This window comes from Myotis brandtii, unplaced genomic scaffold (genome assembly GCF_000412655.1).
Source record: "Myotis brandtii unplaced genomic scaffold, ASM41265v1 scaffold1020, whole genome shotgun sequence".
In the NCBI taxonomy this organism is placed as follows: Eukaryota; Metazoa; Chordata; class Mammalia; order Chiroptera; family Vespertilionidae; genus Myotis; species Myotis brandtii.
In genome coordinates this window covers 499,824-515,915 of record NW_005353406.1, presented here as the reverse complement: position 1 = coordinate 515,915, position 16,092 = coordinate 499,824, and the positions used below count along the sequence as shown (strand labels likewise).

The following is a 16,092-nucleotide window of genomic DNA, read 5'->3' as shown; positions in this document are numbered from 1 at the left end:
ACAGGCGGGACAGTGAGAGGAAGGTCCCAGAGGTTCCTCTGCGGAGGGCTGGAGCAGGCCCCCCGCTCCCGTGAGGGCCCCACTGGGCTGCCTGCCCTCGGCTCACTGCCCTCCAGCACGGGCGTCCCTCACTCCGTGGCAGTCGTGGGGGGAATATGTTGATCCGGGCATTTGACATTCACCAGCCCGTGTACTTGAAGGAGGTGTAGGGCAGGTGCCCTGCAGCCTGACCCCCAGGTGGGTGGGGGAGGGGCAGCTGCCACTCTGCTGGGTGATAGCTTGGTGTCTGGAGGGAGGCCACCAAGACCTGCTCGTGTGTGGTTTCCTCTTCTCTGCAGTTCATTTCACAATAAAATAGAAAGGAAGCCCAAACCTGCCGTTCTGTTCTAACCATGAACATAGATATTTCTTGCCCGAAAGTTCCGTCTGCATCTTCTGCAGGAGGATCCCTGATGTCAGTGAAGTGACATGTCACTGTCGTGGCCACTTCTCTCGGTGAGGGAGGGGCACTGGTGTCCTGAGGAGAGGTGTGACTGAGCACCTCTCACCTGAGAGAAGTTCATGCACTCAGTTGCTTTCCCAGGTGCTGGGTAACTTCATTTTTATTTACTTATTTATATTTTGTAATCCTCATCCGAGGATATTTTTTCCATTGACTTTTAGAGAGAATGGAAGGGAAAGGAGGAGACAGAGAGAAACATCGATGTGAGAGAGACACATTGATTGGTTGCCTCCTGCGTGCCCCCGACCAGGGCCCATGCCCCTGACCAGGGCCGGGAGCCTGCAACCGAGGCACATGCCCCTGACCGGAATCAAACCCGGGACCCTTCAGTCCGCAGGCCGACGCTCTGTCTACTGAGCCAGGCCGGCCAGGGCAGTAACTTTACTTTAATTGCCTTGCGGAACAGAGCCTTCGTGGAGTTTTCCCGGAACCCAACCGAGAGGTTCAAGGTCCTGCCTGCGGTGTACATGGCGGTGAAGATGTCTCAGCTCAAGGTGGCCCTGGAGCTCAGCGTGCACTCGGCAGAGGAGATCGAGGGCCGGGTGCAGGGGGGCGCCGTGTCCAGGCTCAGGAGCACCAGGTACTGCAGGGGAGGGCCAGGCTCTGCCCACGCCTCCACATGCCCCAGTTTCCTTACACGGCCAACCTCGCTCAAGCTCCGACTGGAAGCACTGCCTGCTGGGCACATCACTCGCCTCTCGGAGTCTCAGGGTTTCCATCTTCCCGTTTCACTGAGCAAGTTCAGGCTTAAGCGTGCTGGTGCGGTTCACGTGGGTTGTAGAGTGATCACCACACGCGGTTCACTGACACCCGCCTCCCAGACACAGCAGAGAAAGCAGAAAACAGAAGGTCTTCTGGTGATGAGAACCGGGGTTCACTCCTAACACCTGTCCGGTCCGCTGGGGGCAGTGTGGACTGAGGGTCTGCAGCTGGACCTTCCTGTCCTCTGAGCACCTTCCTCCAATTTCCCTTCCCCGCCCCCTCCCGCCTCCCAGAACCACAAGTATGAGCTCTTTTTATTTTTTAAAATATGTTTTTATTGATTTCAGGGAGGGAGGGAGAGGGAGAGAGAAACATCAATGATGAGAGAATCATTGATCAGCTGCCTCTTGCACGCCCCCCTCCGGGGATCAAGCCTGCAACCGGGCCTGGCCCTGACTGGGAATCGAACTGTGACCTCCTGGTTCATAGGTCGACGTTCAACCACTGAGCCAGGCCGGTAGGGCCTGAGAGTTTTCTTTGTGCGTGTGGTCTTCGTTTTTGTTTTAGATTTCCCTTAGGGCGATGCCTTCAAGGTCCATCCAAATTGTCTCAAATGATGAGACTTCCTTGTGTTTTATGGCTGAATAACATGCCACCCTTTCCCTACCCCCTCATCCAGCGGGCATGAGGGTCGTCTCCGTGCCCTGGCTGCTGGGAGCAGGGGCGGGTCTTGTTGCGAGTCAGTGTTTCCGTGGCCTTGGCCTTGGCTAAACGCACAGAAGAGGGACTGCTGGTCTCCGGGAGCTCTGTGTGTGAGTTTGAGGGCCTCCAGGCTGTGTCCCTGGCTGCCCGGTGTGGCCCCCGCAGTTCTCGTGCGCCTGTCGGCTTTGCAGGGGTTGGGGCCGTGTTGGTGCTGCCGCGGGGTGACGTGGCCACTCATCGAGGTTTGCTGGCGTGGAGCGCCTTCTCGTGCGCCTGTCGGCTTTGCAAGCGTCTGTCCAGGTCCCTCCCGTTCTGTAACCGGGCGGGAGTGTCCTTTTTGCTCCCTTGTCTCCTCTGAGTGGTAATGAACGACTAACCTTGCTTGCGCTCCCACTGCGCGCACTGCTGTGAAGCGGGCCACGCTGCTGAGTGTGCGGCTGCGGAGGTGGCGGGGACGCGTTCAGCACTGGCCGGTTTAGACGGTGGGGACCGAACCTCAGGCCCCTTCTTCCTCCTCGCTGTCCATCTCCTCTGTGAGCAAAGTGCGCTGTGCTCTGTTCTCAGCAGACAGTGGGCGGGCGGAGGGCCTCGGAGCACCTGGCTGCGTGCGCGCACAAGATAGCCCTTCCCTGGTGAGCGGGCTGCCCTGTGCCCAGGAGGGCGGGCTGCCCTGGGCTGGTGCCCGCCTGTGGCCCTTGCTGCTGGGCAGCGGCCGTCAAGCGCCTGAACTTCCTTCTCTTGGGCCCTGCACTCCGTGCAGCGTCACGGTGCCGCTGGGCCCTGTTCGCACAGCCCGTGGGAGGCCTTCTCCTCCATCATCTCCACTCGGAATGTTTACTGCACCAGGAGCTCGAGCTGGTGAGGGCCGTGTGTGCCCTGAGCGCCATCGTGGGCTGCCGGGCCCAGGCGTGGGGCGTGGTGGGCCTGGAACAAGGACCATCTGGTGGGTGCCTTTGCCTCAGCTGCTCGTATTCAGTAAGTGGGACTGGATCTGTTATAATCCTTCATTTTATGGTCAAAAGAAAAGCGTTCGGAAGGAAACTTTTATTTCCAGCAAAGCTGTGTTTCATACTCTCCAGCGTTAGGTCGCTGTCTTAAGCTCTGAGGGTGAGGCTCTTCCTGGTCTCCGGGAACCTGGCCGCCTGGCCGCTGCCGTGTTCTGGAGGCCCAGGCCGCTGCCCTCTGCACCTCTGGGCAGCACGGCAGCCCTGCAGCTAGCCTGTAAGCTCCGACCGTGGACTGTATCCCTGAGGGCGTGTGGCCGTTCAGGAAGCAGCAGACACTCGCGCTGAGGGGACCAAGCCCCTCTCGGCAGGTGTTTGAGGAGCGTGTTCTTGTCCCGCGGAGGCGGCAGGCTGGTCCGGCAGTGCCGTCACCGCGCACACGCCTTTTCTGTCACACTGGCCTGCGACTCCTTCTCTCAACCCTGCGCAGGGTGAACGTGGACTTCCAGAAGCAGACGGTGGACCCCGTCCAGGTGTCCTTCAGCACGACAGGCAGGTCCCGGCTGGTCCCAGACCTCTTCCTCACGGTCGACGTCACGGAGGTAGGAGTCCCGAGAGCTTCCGCACCTTCGTCAGAGTTGCGAGTGTCACCACGTGGTCCTCACACACCTTAGTCACCTGGGAGGGCGTGGCCGATGTGGCCACACACAGAAGGAAGCACAAGTCCATTCTCGACTCAGAGTGGAATTTGTAAATGTTACGTTTAAACACTAAAAACCAGTTTTAGCCACAAGACACATGTAGAAGTGTTAATTGGAATAATAGTATATGCCTGGCCTGTACTATTTATGTCCGTTTACGTCAACACAGTTAGCGTCGGCGCCGGTATTCCTGAGGGTGTCCGTGAGCTAAAATGTCAGTCGGAGTACAGGCGTGCTTCTTGGTGCGTCGCAGCCACGCCATTGGGCCGCCACAGCGACAGCTGGCTCCAGGGCAGCGGGTGGCGCAGTGGGCAGGGCTGCCTCGTTGGGCCTCCTGCTCCTGCTGTGGTGGTGGGAGACCGGGCTGCCGCAGAACCCCTTTCCTGGGCGCTGCTGGGAGCCTGCGGCCCCCCGGCCCGGCCCGCCATGTGGTTGGAGCTGGAGCCCTGCCCAGGGGCCTGGACCTCACGGCGCCCTCCTCCTGCAGGTGGTGGAGGTGGGGCACTTCTGGGGGTACAGGATCGACGAGAAGAACGCCGTGATTCTGAAGAAGCTGACGGCAGAGATCAAGCGCCTGAAGCTGGCGCCCTTGGCCGTCCACCCGCACCCGGACCTGGTCTGCCTGGCGCCTTTTGCCGACTCGGATGAGCGCAGCTACTTCAGGGCGCAGATCCTGTACGTGTCGGGGAGTTCTGCCGAGGTGCGTCTGCTGCCGCCGCTCGGGGAGGGACCCGGCGCAGTTCAGGCAGAGTCCTCACCCGAGTGGAAACGAAATAGGAAATAATGAGAGTTAGGCAAGCGGCCCGGCAGGAAGCGCTCTCCCTCCGGGACACGTGGAAGCTCGGTCCCAGAGTCCTGCGGGGTGGAGCAGAGGGCGCGTGCACTGCCCTGGCTGACACGTGGACACAGGAGGGACAGCGCTGGCCTCGCACTAGCGTGCTCCCCTCTTCATCCTGTAGGTGTTTTTCGTGGACTACGGCAACAAGTCTCATGTGGACCTGGACCTTTTAATGGAGATTCCCAGCCAGCTTCTCGAACTTCCGTTCCAGGTGGGGCGGGCTCCTGTGCGGTGGGCCGGGAGGCGGGCCGAGGCTGGAGCGGGAGGGGCTTGTTCTGTGACACCAGCCAAATCGGGCCTCTGCTTTTTCCTAAAAACGTATCGCTGTAGGTGTTTTTGCCAGTGTTGTTTTGGAAGTGAGTTAAAATATACGGATGGCCCTAACTGGTTTGCCTCAGTGGATGGGGCATCGGCCTGTGGACTGAAGGGTCCCAGGTTCGATTCCGGTCAAGGGCATGTACCTTGGTTGCGGACACATCCCCAGTGCGGGGTGTGCAGGAGGCAGCTGATTGATGTTTCTCTCTCATCAATGCTTCTAACTCTCTATCCCTCTCCCTTCCTCTCTGTAAAAAATCAACAAAATGTATTTTAAAAATATATATACGGATGGTTTCGTACTTGGTACAAGGTTTCTGGTCACATTGAAACCGGGGAGACTTCCGGTGGCTAGAGACAGCCGGACCCGCAGTCTGTCCTGCTGAGACAGTCCTGCACCTGCATTGCTGCTGAGGAGCGAACGCAGGCCCCTCCCCCTGGAGCCTCACTCAGCTCGGGTGCTTTTTCATTGGTTACGGAGAGGAAGGGAGAGGGAGAGAGAGGTAGACATATCCATGTGAGAAGAATCATCGATCCGCTGCCTCCTGCACGCCCCCCACCGGGGATCAGCCCAAAATCTGGACCTGTTCCCCAAGCAGGAACAGAGCTAGTGACCTGGTTTATGGGACCAGCTCAACCACTGAGCCACACGGGCCGGGCTAGAGTGGGTTTACGAGAGCGCTGTGAATCACAGGGCAGACCCTTGGGGTGGCTGGCTCATTGACCTGGCCTGCCCTGCCCTTACCCGCAGGCGCTGGAGTTCAAGGTCTGCAGACTGCGCCCCTCGGCGAGGTCCCTGGTGTGCGGCGAGCACTGGAGCGGAGAGGCCAGCCGGCGCTTCGCTGCCCTGGTCAGCGGCCGCGCACTACTCGTCAAGGTCTTCTCCGTGGTGCACAGCGTCCTGCACGTGGACCTGTACCTGTCCTCGGGGCTGCAGGACTTCGTCAACATCAGGGATGTGCTCATCGAGGAGGGCCACGCCGAGCTGGCCGAGGAGTGCTACGAGTCCCGGGTGCGCACGGGGGGCGCAGGGTGCCTCCTGTTAGGACCTGAGCTGCCCTCTTGGGTCAGCGAGGTTTCTCAGAGACTATGGTGGCCGGGTGGTGGTGGTGGTTTCCTATCATTCAAACATTTAAAGTGTGAAAATCGTTTCTGCAGCTGTTCCTCTTGGTCTGCGGGTTAGAGGGGCGCTTCCCAGGCTGCTGTTGCCGGCGGGGTTTCATCCTGTGACCCTGCCGGAGAGGAGGGGTGGGTGGGCCGTGAGCGAGAGCTGCCCGTCTGTGGACACACTTCCAGTCCTGGTGACATCCCCAGGCAGACAGCGCTCTCCAACCTCCTCGCTCTCCAACCTCTTCACTCTCCAACCTCCTCGCTCTCCACCCCTCCTGGCTCCCCAGCGCTGGTGGTGGAAGGCCGTGCAGGCGTGGGCCAAGCCCTCTGGAAGCTGGTCCCACTTCTCGTGTCTTTGGTAGAATTACCTCCGGACACCTCGATCCCAGAGATGAGCTAGGGCAATGGTCGGCAAACTGCGGCTCAGCAAACCACGGCTCTCGAGCCACATGCGGCTCTTTGGCCCCTTGAGTGTGGCTCTTCCACAAAATACCGGCTCTTTCACAAAATGCCGGCTTCTGCACATGGGCCACGAAGTTTCAATCGCACTGTACGTGCGCACCCGCACATGGTATTTTGTGGAAGAGCCACACTCAAGGGGCCAAAGAGCCGCATGTGGGTTGCGAGCCGTGGTTTGCCGACCATGGAGCTAGGGAGAGGTCATGCCTAAGAAGCACTTGGATTAGTTTGGGATAAAGGCTTTTCATACCGACTTCCCTTGTAGTAAAACGCGCTTTCCTCATTTTGTCCAGCAAAGCCACGAAGCTCTCAAGGGTCTCTTTTCCAAATCAGAACACGTGATGGACATGTGTGTGCCGTCCCCCACGAAGGACAGTGAGAAGCACCTGATCCGGGTCTTGCTGGACAGCTTTTCCTCCAACAAGCTGGGGCCCCCAAACCACAAGGTACATCCTGACCTCGCTCGCGCTGCCCACCCCAGGGGGGGCACGGGCACGACCGTTCTCCTGGCTCCAGCCCCTTCCCCCGGGAGCCTGTTACCAAGAGAAACCGGGGTTTGCTGTAGGGGACGCTTGGACTCGTCTTTCTCAAACACAAGTCATAAGCGCATGTCACTCATTTTTGTTACTCCTCACCTGAGGACGTGTTTTCCATGGCTTTTCAGAGAGAGAGGAAGGGAGGGAGGGAGATGGAGAGAGAAACATTGATGAAGGGAGACACAGTGGTTGTCTCCCACCCACATGCCGACTGGGGGTGGGGAGCGAACCACAACCCAGGCAGGCGCCCTCGACCGGGAATCGAACCCGAGACCCTTCAGTGTTCGGGCTGACACTCTCAGCCACTGAGCCACCAGCAGGGCTAGGCTTTTTTTTAGACCAACCTTTCCACAGGTGAGCTGGCTTGTGTATCAGGGGAGGAAACAACGCCAGTTGGGGTCCGAGAGGAAGGGAGGGAGGGAGATGGAGAGAGAAACATCGATGAAGGGAGACACAGTGGTTGTCTCCCACCCACACGCCGACTGGGGGTGGGGAGCGAACCACAACCCAGGCACGTGCCCTTGACCGGGAATCGAACCTGAGACCCTTCAGTGTGCGGGCTGACACCCCCGGGGCTGGCGTGCTCGCATGGCCTGTGGGCAGAGGCTCTGCAGTGCGCACGGCGAGGGAGGAGTGGTTTCCTCCGGGATCCTGCCGGGGAGTCCAGACAAGGACCTTTTTGTTGATCTCAGAGAGGAAGCGGGAGGGAGAGAGACAGAAACATCAATGGTGAGAGAGGATCATTGATGGGCTGCCCCCTGCACGCCCCCTACTGGAGATCGAGCCCACAACCCAGGCCTGTGCCCTGACCTCCAGGTTCATAGGCCGATGCTCAACCACTGAGCCACGCCGGCGGGCGCATCTTTCTTTTTTTGAAATAGAGCTGACTTTTGGGTTTAAATGCATGTGAAGGGATATCTTGCTTCCTGGTAACGTGTGTGTTGTGTGCACAGGCAGTACTTCACGGGCCTTTTAACCCCTACGAGCTGAAGTGTCACAGTTTGACCAGAATATCCAAGTTCAGGTACGATTTGCTCATTCCTGTGGGCATTCACTCTTGCTCCCATGTGTACAGAGCTCGTCAGAAATGGCTCTCCTGCACCCTAACATGTGGGCGCTGTTACGTTTTCTAGAGAGGAAGGGAGGGAGGGAGATGGAGAGAGAAACATTGATGAAGGGAGACACAGTGGTTGTCTCCCACCCACATGCCGACTGGGGGTGGGGAGCGAACCACAACCCAGGCAGGCGCCCTCGACCGGGAATCGAACCCGAGACCCTTCAGTGTTCGGGCTGACACTGTCCCAGTCTCTCTCCTTCTCTCTCCCTCTCTCCCCCTCCCTCCCTCCCTCCCTCTCTCCCTCTCTCTGATCTGAAAGCCGTTCTGTGTAAGATGTTTTTGAGTATTTTCCATCAAAGACTTTGTTTTTTTCTGTTCTTATTGTTGTTATTCATTCAGCAAACCTGGGACTGCCCCCGGGTTCTGAGAACTGCACAGTTTGGGGGGGTCAGTAGTGAACAAATGCAGTCAGTGACCTCCCAAAAATGTTGGGTCCAGTGTGGGGTACGCAGGAGAAAGCGGTCATTACACGGCAGGTGATGAAGGTCTTGGGGGGCCACAGCATTCAGAAAGCACCGGGAGGGCCCCCCACACAGGCAGGTTTTCCAGAGAACTTGAGGCCTCACGGGTGCAGGCAGCCCAGGTGTGTGGTGTGGGAGGTGAGGGCCAGGTGGGAACGGTCCAGCGCAGGGGTGAGGCCTCCCTGGAGAGAGTGCACTAGTGAAGGGGGCAGTCGGGTGGGGGGCAGAGGGGCTGCAGAGCTGGTTTGAGGTCGGGTGCCGGGGGCAGCCCTACTGCGTGCATTTTCGACTGATGCCTTTCAGAGGTCTTGGGTCCCACTGGCTCTGTCAAGACTCAATAGGCTGCCCCAGAGTACACCAGGAAACTAACTGGGGGTCCTATTTATAAAAATTATTATTCTGGGCTCTAAGGGGTTCAAGGAAAAGGAGTCTTGGCCCTATTCGTCCCCTTCCCTGAGTGTAAATCCTTCAGAGCCTGGGTTTTCCCTCAGCCTTCCGCTTTCCTTTGTTAACCTCCCAGGATATTCTCTCTTCCAGCGCCCCTACTTCCTACAATAGGCATACTAATGCCTTCCTAGTTTGCTGCCAGCCTTTCCTTTCCTTCTTCCATTCCCCGTCTCCTTTTGTCTTGGTGCCCATTTCACTTAATGCAATGGACCACATGGCATCCAGGGCCGGGCCCAGAGCCCCCCCGCTCTTGCTCTCCCGAGCGTGTGGGTGTGGTGTCCGCAGGATGATGGGGAGGGACGCGCCGAAGGCCGCTCCCCACCGGGCGTTTCCTCTGCATGTCCCTCCCTGGGGTGGCTGCCTGGGGTGCAGGTGGGGGCCGCCAAGGTCGGGAGGAGAGGCAGAGTCTGCGGCGCTGTCAGCATGTGGGTGATACTGACGCCAGGGAGTGGGTGCGAAGAACACGGTGAAAGTGTCCAAGGAGGCCTTGGGTTTCATTGGGGTGCAGGGAGGCACAAGGAGGCACAGGGAAATTTCCCTCCTCACCACCTACTCAAAATAACCCCTTGGGGGATGAGAGGCAATTACAACCCCGGTGAGCAGAGGGCACGGGAGATGGGAGCCTGATAGGTGGAAGCAGGGAGCTCTGCGCAGGTCCCCAGGTGACCAGTAGAGGTGCTCCCGCTACAGGGGGAGAGGCATTTTTATCTGGCAGCCCTTTTCTCTCTGTTCCCACTGGGAAAAAGCGCTTGCCTCCAGCCAGCAATGGTGGCATGGTGGGCCCCGCGCACACTGTAGGGTTTTGTGCACATGACCTGCTAGGCTCCCGCAGGGGCTCCCGCACCCCCGCACCACAGAGATCCCGCGCCAACATTGCATGCAGAGCAAGAGGCGGGCCTGCGATCCGGGAAGGCTGAGCTGTGTGCTCACAGCCACGTGGGGCTCAAGGTGGAGGCAGGCTTAGGAAGTGTCTTATGCTAAGCGGAACCTTTCTTGCTGATTTTAACTTCTTTTTTGTTACTGTTTCTTAAGTTATGGCTGTGGAAGTGACTTGTGTCTGTAATTTGCTGGGGGGGAGGGGCGGGGGCGGTGCTGAGCAGGAGCTGGAGGGAGCTCAGCTGCCCCAGGGCCACTGAGTGCTCCCGCCCCTTTCTCTGCAGATCAACATCCTCAGGGCCGCGATCAACAAGCTGGTGTGCGACGGGCCCAACGGGGCCAGGCACCTGGGCCCAGAACGGGTCGCACAGCTGCATGTTAAAGACTTTCTGGGCTACCTCTACCAGCTGTGACTGATTCATTCCTTCAAATCCTTCTAATTTTTGGAGCTTCCTTTTCTAACTGCTGCCTTTTAAGCCACCCCCTCAAACCCCCAACAGAACACGGTGAAAGTGTCCAAGGAGGCCTTGGGTTTGACTGCGCGGGGGACCCGTCACGGGTGGGCACCCACACGCCCAGGCAGGACCCACAGCACCTGTGCCCTCCTTCCAGGCGCGTTTGGATTGAGAAGGAGAGCATCAACTCTGTGGCCATCAGCGACAGCCCCGAGGACCTGCACCAGAGGGTGCTGGTGGCAGCCTCGCTTTCCGTCAACGCGACTGGTGAGTGCGGCTGTGCCCCCTCCCTGCTCCTCTCCCCCTCCCTGCCCCCTCCCTCCTTCTAGCTCCCTGTCCTGAGGCTGGTGCAGGCGTGTGGTCCTGTGGTCAGGCTGCTCCCTGAGCGGTGGGCGGAGGCAGGTCTGAGAGAGGGAGCCTCAGCCTCCCCTGTCCCAGAAGCAGCTGCCCCCTCCCTCTTCCCCGCTGGGCTGCACAGGGGAGCGTCTAAGTCGTGGCCCTGCAGACCGGCTGCCTAGTGAGGAGGAAGGGAGAGAAGGCCCCGAGCAGAGGTCACTGGGCTGAGGCTGGGACAGGCGTCTGTCTGCAGGGCCGTGGGACTGGCCACAGGGGCACTGGGCTGCGGGTGTGACTGTGGGGCCAGGGCAGCAGCGGGGCTTCTGACAGGGACCCGCGCACCTGTCCACAGGGTCCACCATGCTGCTGAGGGAGACATCGCTGCTGCCGCACATCCCCGGCCTGCCCGCCCTGCTCAGCATGCTGTTCGCCCCGGTGATGGAGCTCAGGTACCCCAGGCCTCTGATGGGAACCGGGCGGCAGAGAAGGTGGTTGCCACAAACCGGCTGCAACGCACCTGCTGCTGGCGGACGCCCTGTGCTGGCGGGAGCCCTGTCCTTGTGGGCGCCCTGTGCTGGCAGGAGCCCTGTCCCTGTGGGCGCCCTGTGCTGGCAGGAGCCCTGTCCCTGTGGGCGCCCTGTGCTGGCAGGAGCCCTGTCCCTGTGGGCGCCCTGTGCTGGCAGGAGCCCTGTCCCTGTGGGCGCCCTGTGCTGGCAGGAGCCCTGTCCCTGTGGGCGCCCTGTGCTGGCAGGAGCCCTGTCCCTGTGGGCGCCCTGTGCTGGCAGGAGCCCTGTCCCTGTGGGCGCCCTGTGCTGGCAGGAGCCCTGTCCCTGTGGGCGCCCTGTGCTGGCAGGAGCCCTGTCCCTGTGGGCGCCCTGTGCTGGCAGGAGCCCTGTCCCTGTGGGCGCCCTGTGCTGGCAGGAGCCCTGTCCCTGTGGGCGCCCTGTGCTGGCAGGAGCCCTGTCCCTGTGGGCGCCCTGTGCTGGCAGGAGCCCTGTCCCTGTGGGCGCCCTGTGCTGGCAGGAGCCCTGTCCCTGTGGGCGCCCTGTGCTGGCAGGAGCCCTGTCCCTGTGGGCGCCCTGTGCTGGCAGGAGCCCTGTCCCTGTGGGCGCCCTGTGCTGGCAGGAGCCCTGTCCCTGTGGGCGCCCTGTGCTGGCAGGAGCCCTGTCCCTGTGGGCGCCCTGTGCTGGCAGGAGCCCTGTCCCTGTGGGCGCCCTGTGCTGGCAGGAGCCCTGTCCCTGTGGGCGCCCTGTGCTGGCAGGAGCCCTGTCCCTGTGGGCGCCCTGTGCTGGCAGGAGCCCTGTCCCTGTGGGCGCCCTGTGCTGGCAGGAGCCCTGTCCCTGTGGGCGCCCTGTGCTGGCAGGAGCCCTGTCCCTGTGGGCGCCCTGTGCTGGCAGGAGCCCTGTCCCTGTGGGCGCCCTGTGCTGGCAGGAGCCCTGTCCCTGTGGGCGCCCTGTGCTGGCAGGAGCCCTGTCCCTGTGGGCGCCCTGTGCTGGCAGGAGCCCTGTCCCTGTGGGCGCCCTGTGCTGGCAGGAGCCCTGTCCCTGTGGGCGCCCTGTGCTGGCAGGAGCCCTGTCCCTGTGGGCGCCCTGTGCTGGCAGGAGCCCTGTCCCTGTGGGCGCCCTGTGCTGGCAGGAGCCCTGTCCCTGTGGGCGCCCTGTGCTGGCAGGAGCCCTGTCCCTGTGGGCGCCCTGTGCTGGCAGGAGCCCTGTCCCTGTGGGCGCCCTGTGCTGGCAGGAGCCCTGTCCCTGTGGGCGCCCTGTGCTGGCAGGAGCCCTGTCCCTGTGGGCGCCCTGTGCTGGCAGGAGCCCTGTCCCTGTGGGCGCCCTGTGCTGGCAGGAGCCCTGTCCCTGTGGGCGCCCTGTGCTGGCAGGAGCCCTGTCCCTGTGGGCGCCCTGTGCTGGCAGGAGCCCTGTCCCTGTGGGCGCCCTGTGCTGGCAGGAGCCCTGTCCCTGTGGGCGCCCTGTGCTGGCAGGAGCCCTGTCCCTGTGGGCGCCCTGTGCTGGCAGGAGCCCTGTCCCTGTGGGCGCCCTGTGCTGGCAGGAGCCCTGTCCCTGTGGGCGCCCTGTGCTGGCAGGAGCCCTGTCCCTGTGGGCGCCCTGTGCTGGCAGGAGCCCTGTCCCTGTGGGCGCCCTGTGCTGGCAGGAGCCCTGTCCCTGTGGGCGCCCTGTGCTGGCAGGAGCCCTGTCCCTGTGGGCGCCCTGTGCTGGCAGGAGCCCTGTCCCTGTGGGCGCCCTGTGCTGGCAGGAGCCCTGTCCCTGTGGGCGCCCTGTGCTGGCAGGAGCCCTGTCCCTGTGGGCGCCCTGTGCTGGCAGGAGCCCTGTCCCTGTGGGCGCCCTGTGCTGGCAGGAGCCCTGTCCCTGTGGGCGCCCTGTGCTGGCAGGAGCCCTGTCCCTGTGGGCGCCCTGTGCTGGCAGGAGCCCTGTCCCTGTGGGCGCCCTGTGCTGGCAGGAGCCCTGTCCCTGTGGGCGCCCTGTGCTGGCAGGAGCCCTGTCCCTGTGGGCGCCCTGTGCTGGCAGGAGCCCTGTCCCTGTGGGCGCCCTGTGCTGGCAGGAGCCCTGTCCCTGTGGGCGCCCTGTGCTGGCAGGAGCCCTGTCCCTGTGGCTGTCCTTCCCAGGTGAAGGAAAAATGTGCTTTCTAAGACCAGTATAACCACAACCCATGGGATGTTCACATTACAATCAATAAGGCATTTAATCGAATGGGATGATTTATATAATTCAGAAAATCAAAATAACCTGTCCATTGTTAAACAAAGCAAATAGATACCATACTTCAAAGGGACAGCTCTTCATGAGACAGAAGCAGCCAGGCCCTGCACACGCTGTAGGGTTTTGTGCACATGACCTGCTAGGCTCCTGCAGGGGCTCCCGCACCCCCACACCACACAGATCCCGCGCCAACATCGCACGCAGAGCTAGAGGCGGGCTTGCGATCCGGGAAGGCTGAGCCGTGTGCTCACAGCCACGTGGGGCTCAAGGTGGAGACAGGCTTAGGAAGTGTCTTATGCTAAGCGGAACCTTTCTTGCTGATTTTAACTTCTTTTTTGTTACTGTTTCTTAAGTTATGGCTGTGGAAGTGACTTGTGTCTGTAATTTGCTGGGGGGGAGGGGCGGGGGCGGTGCTGAGCAGGAGCTGGAGGGAGCTCAGCTGCCCCAGGGCCACTGAGTGCTCCCGCCCCTTTCTCTGCAGATCAACATCCTCAGGGCCGCGATCAACAAGCTGGTGTGCGATGGGCCCAACGGGGCCAGGCACCTGGGCCCAGAACGGGTCGCACAGCTGCAGGACAGCGTCCGCCAGAAGCTCCTGGGGTGAGTGGTGCGCTCACCTCCAGCCTCCAGCGGGCTGGGCCCTCCCAGGAGTTTGGGGCGCCAGAGGCTGGTCTCCTGGTCTGCGCTCCTGTTCTGCTTGGACGCCTGACAGTGCGCAGCAGGGGCTCGCTCAGGGCTGTGGGACGCAGAAGGGACAGCTCTTTGTGAGACAGAAGCAGCCAGGCCCCGCGCACACTGTAGGGTTTTGTGCACATGACCTGCTAGGCTCCCGCAGGGGCTCCCGCACCCCCGCACCACAGAGATCCCGCGCCAACATTGCATGCAGAGCAAGAGGCGGGCCTGCGATCCGGGAAGGCTGAGCTGTGTGCTCACAGCCACGTGGGGCTCAAGGTGGAGGCAGGCTTAGGAAGTGTCTTATGCTAAGCGGAACCTTTCTTGCTGATTTTAGCTTCTTTTTTGTTACTGTTTCTTAAGTTATGGCTGTGGAAGTGACTTGTGTCTGTAATTTGCTGGGGGGGAGGGGCGGGGGCGGTGCTGAGCAGGAGCTGGAGGGAGCTCAGCTGCCCCAGGGCCACTGAGTGCTCCCGCCCCTTTCTCTGCAGATCAACATCCTCAGGGCCGCGATCAACAAGCTGGTGTGCGATGGGCCCAACGGGGCCAGGCACCTGGGCCCAGAACGGGTCGCACAGCTGCAGGACAGCGTCCGCCAGAAGCTCCTGGGGTGAGTGGTGGGCTCACCTCCAGTCTCCAGCGGGCTGGGCCCTCCCAGGAGTTTGGGGCGCGAGAGGCTGGTCGCGGGGTGACTGACGCTCCAGGGCTGAGGCGGCCTCTAGAGGTCCCGGCTCGCTGGACACCAGCTCCCTGGGGAGCAGCCGCCTGTGACTGTGTCAGTAGGACCGGGCAGGAGCTAGGGGCACCCTCACGTGGGGTGATTGGAGGAAAATGGAACCGAGGGAGCCTTTCAAAGCGCAGTGGGCAGCGGGTCCCTTAGGGGCAGGGCCTGCAGGCTGAGCTCGGCCTCTGTGAGCCTCCCCAGGAAGGAGGTCAGGGACAAGCACCCTGACCCCCCTCTCGCCACTGCCTGGACCCCCAAGGCCAGACCCAGCCAGACCGGGGCTGGTGGCAGGTCCCTCCTTGCCCGAGACAGCGCCCTGAGCTTCGTGAGCCGGCGGCGTGTCTGCGTTGGGTGGGCGTCGGAGCTGTGGGCACTGTGCTGGGTGGTGTAGCGCTGGGAGCAGCTGGGAGAGGCTGGTTCTGGTTCTCTTTCCTCGCTGCTCCTCAGGAAAACACTTCTGCATGAACGTGTGTGACGTTCACATGTCACACGTAAGGGAGCCTGTGAGGTGCGCAGGGCACGTCTGTGCGCAGGGAGAACCGCCGTGGCCGGCACCGGTCAGAGTCGTGCTGTCGGACGTCCCGCTGGTCACCATGCTCGGGCAGAGGCGTGGGCGTGGGGCCTGCTCTGCGTGCCGTGGCCACAGTGTCCCGGGCATAACAGACTGCGCTTTGACCTTTGAAACTCATTGCGGTTGCGATTCCGCGGGAAGGTGTAGGGTTGACTCTTTAGGAAAAGCGCAGTGGGTGACTCGTCCTTTTTTAACTTCTAGTTTGTTCTGTCAGCTGAAACCGAGGGCGAGAACGGTCCCTAAGTGGCCCGACAAGCCGTACGAGTGGAACCAGGTGAGTGGCGGCGGCCCGAGAGCAGGCGGCTGGTTATGGAGGCCGCGCAGACCCTCGTTTCTGGACGGGACACTTGGCCCGGTCCTGCCCTGGGGCTGTCGGGGCGCTGGCTGTCCCCGTACACTGGCTCCCCGTCACAGCCACCTCCCGGGTGAGCCAGCAGCCATTCACTCGCACGGTCTCAGAGGCCGGAGGCTGGGAAGGGGCCGGTGCGGTGCGGACCCTGCTCCTGCCCCTGCACAGCCACCCTCGAGCTGTGTCCCACCCGCACCACCTTGTCCAGCCCTGGTCCCCTCCTGGCCTCATCTCATTGGGGTCTGGGCCTCCGCAGGGAACCTGGGGCCCAGCTCAGCCGTTCAAGGGCACATGCCTGGGTTGCGGGCTCGATCCCCAGTGTGAGGCGTGCAGGAGGCAGCCCATCAATGATTCTCTCTTATCATTGATGTTTCTACCTCTCTCTCCCTCTCCCTTCCTCTCTGAAATCAATAAAAATGTATTTTTAAAAATAGTGTTGTAATGTACCCTGCGAATCACAGAAGGACGCAAGAAGAAGTCGAATTAAAGAGTCACATTTATTGCAATTCGGGACTATGAGGGGCCATTCCCCAAATCTCATAGCAACAAGATGGCAGCTCCAAG

At 61.4% G+C, this 16,092-nt stretch overlaps 1 protein-coding gene across 1 annotated transcript in view; it reads left to right on the top strand.

The window, feature by feature from the left end:
* The window catches only part of TDRD9 (tudor domain containing 9), a 54,506-nt gene that overhangs the window by 34,884 nt on the left and 3,530 nt on the right, over window positions 1-16,092 (top strand). The window contains exons 24-37 of the mRNA XM_005856348.2: window positions 909-1,082; window positions 3,341-3,452; window positions 4,039-4,251; window positions 4,511-4,600; window positions 5,456-5,716; window positions 6,567-6,719; window positions 7,763-7,833; window positions 10,323-10,432; window positions 10,854-10,950; window positions 13,393-13,408; window positions 13,694-13,812; window positions 13,925-14,009; window positions 14,376-14,494; window positions 15,381-15,453. Coding sequence (XP_005856410.1) covers window positions 909-1,082; window positions 3,341-3,452; window positions 4,039-4,251; window positions 4,511-4,600; window positions 5,456-5,716; window positions 6,567-6,719; window positions 7,763-7,833; window positions 10,323-10,432; window positions 10,854-10,950; window positions 13,393-13,408; window positions 13,694-13,812; window positions 13,925-14,009; window positions 14,376-14,494; window positions 15,381-15,453 — 1,693 coding nt within the window. The remainder of the gene's footprint in view (window positions 1-908; window positions 1,083-3,340; window positions 3,453-4,038; window positions 4,252-4,510; window positions 4,601-5,455; window positions 5,717-6,566; window positions 6,720-7,762; window positions 7,834-10,322; window positions 10,433-10,853; window positions 10,951-13,392; window positions 13,409-13,693; window positions 13,813-13,924; window positions 14,010-14,375; window positions 14,495-15,380; window positions 15,454-16,092) is intronic.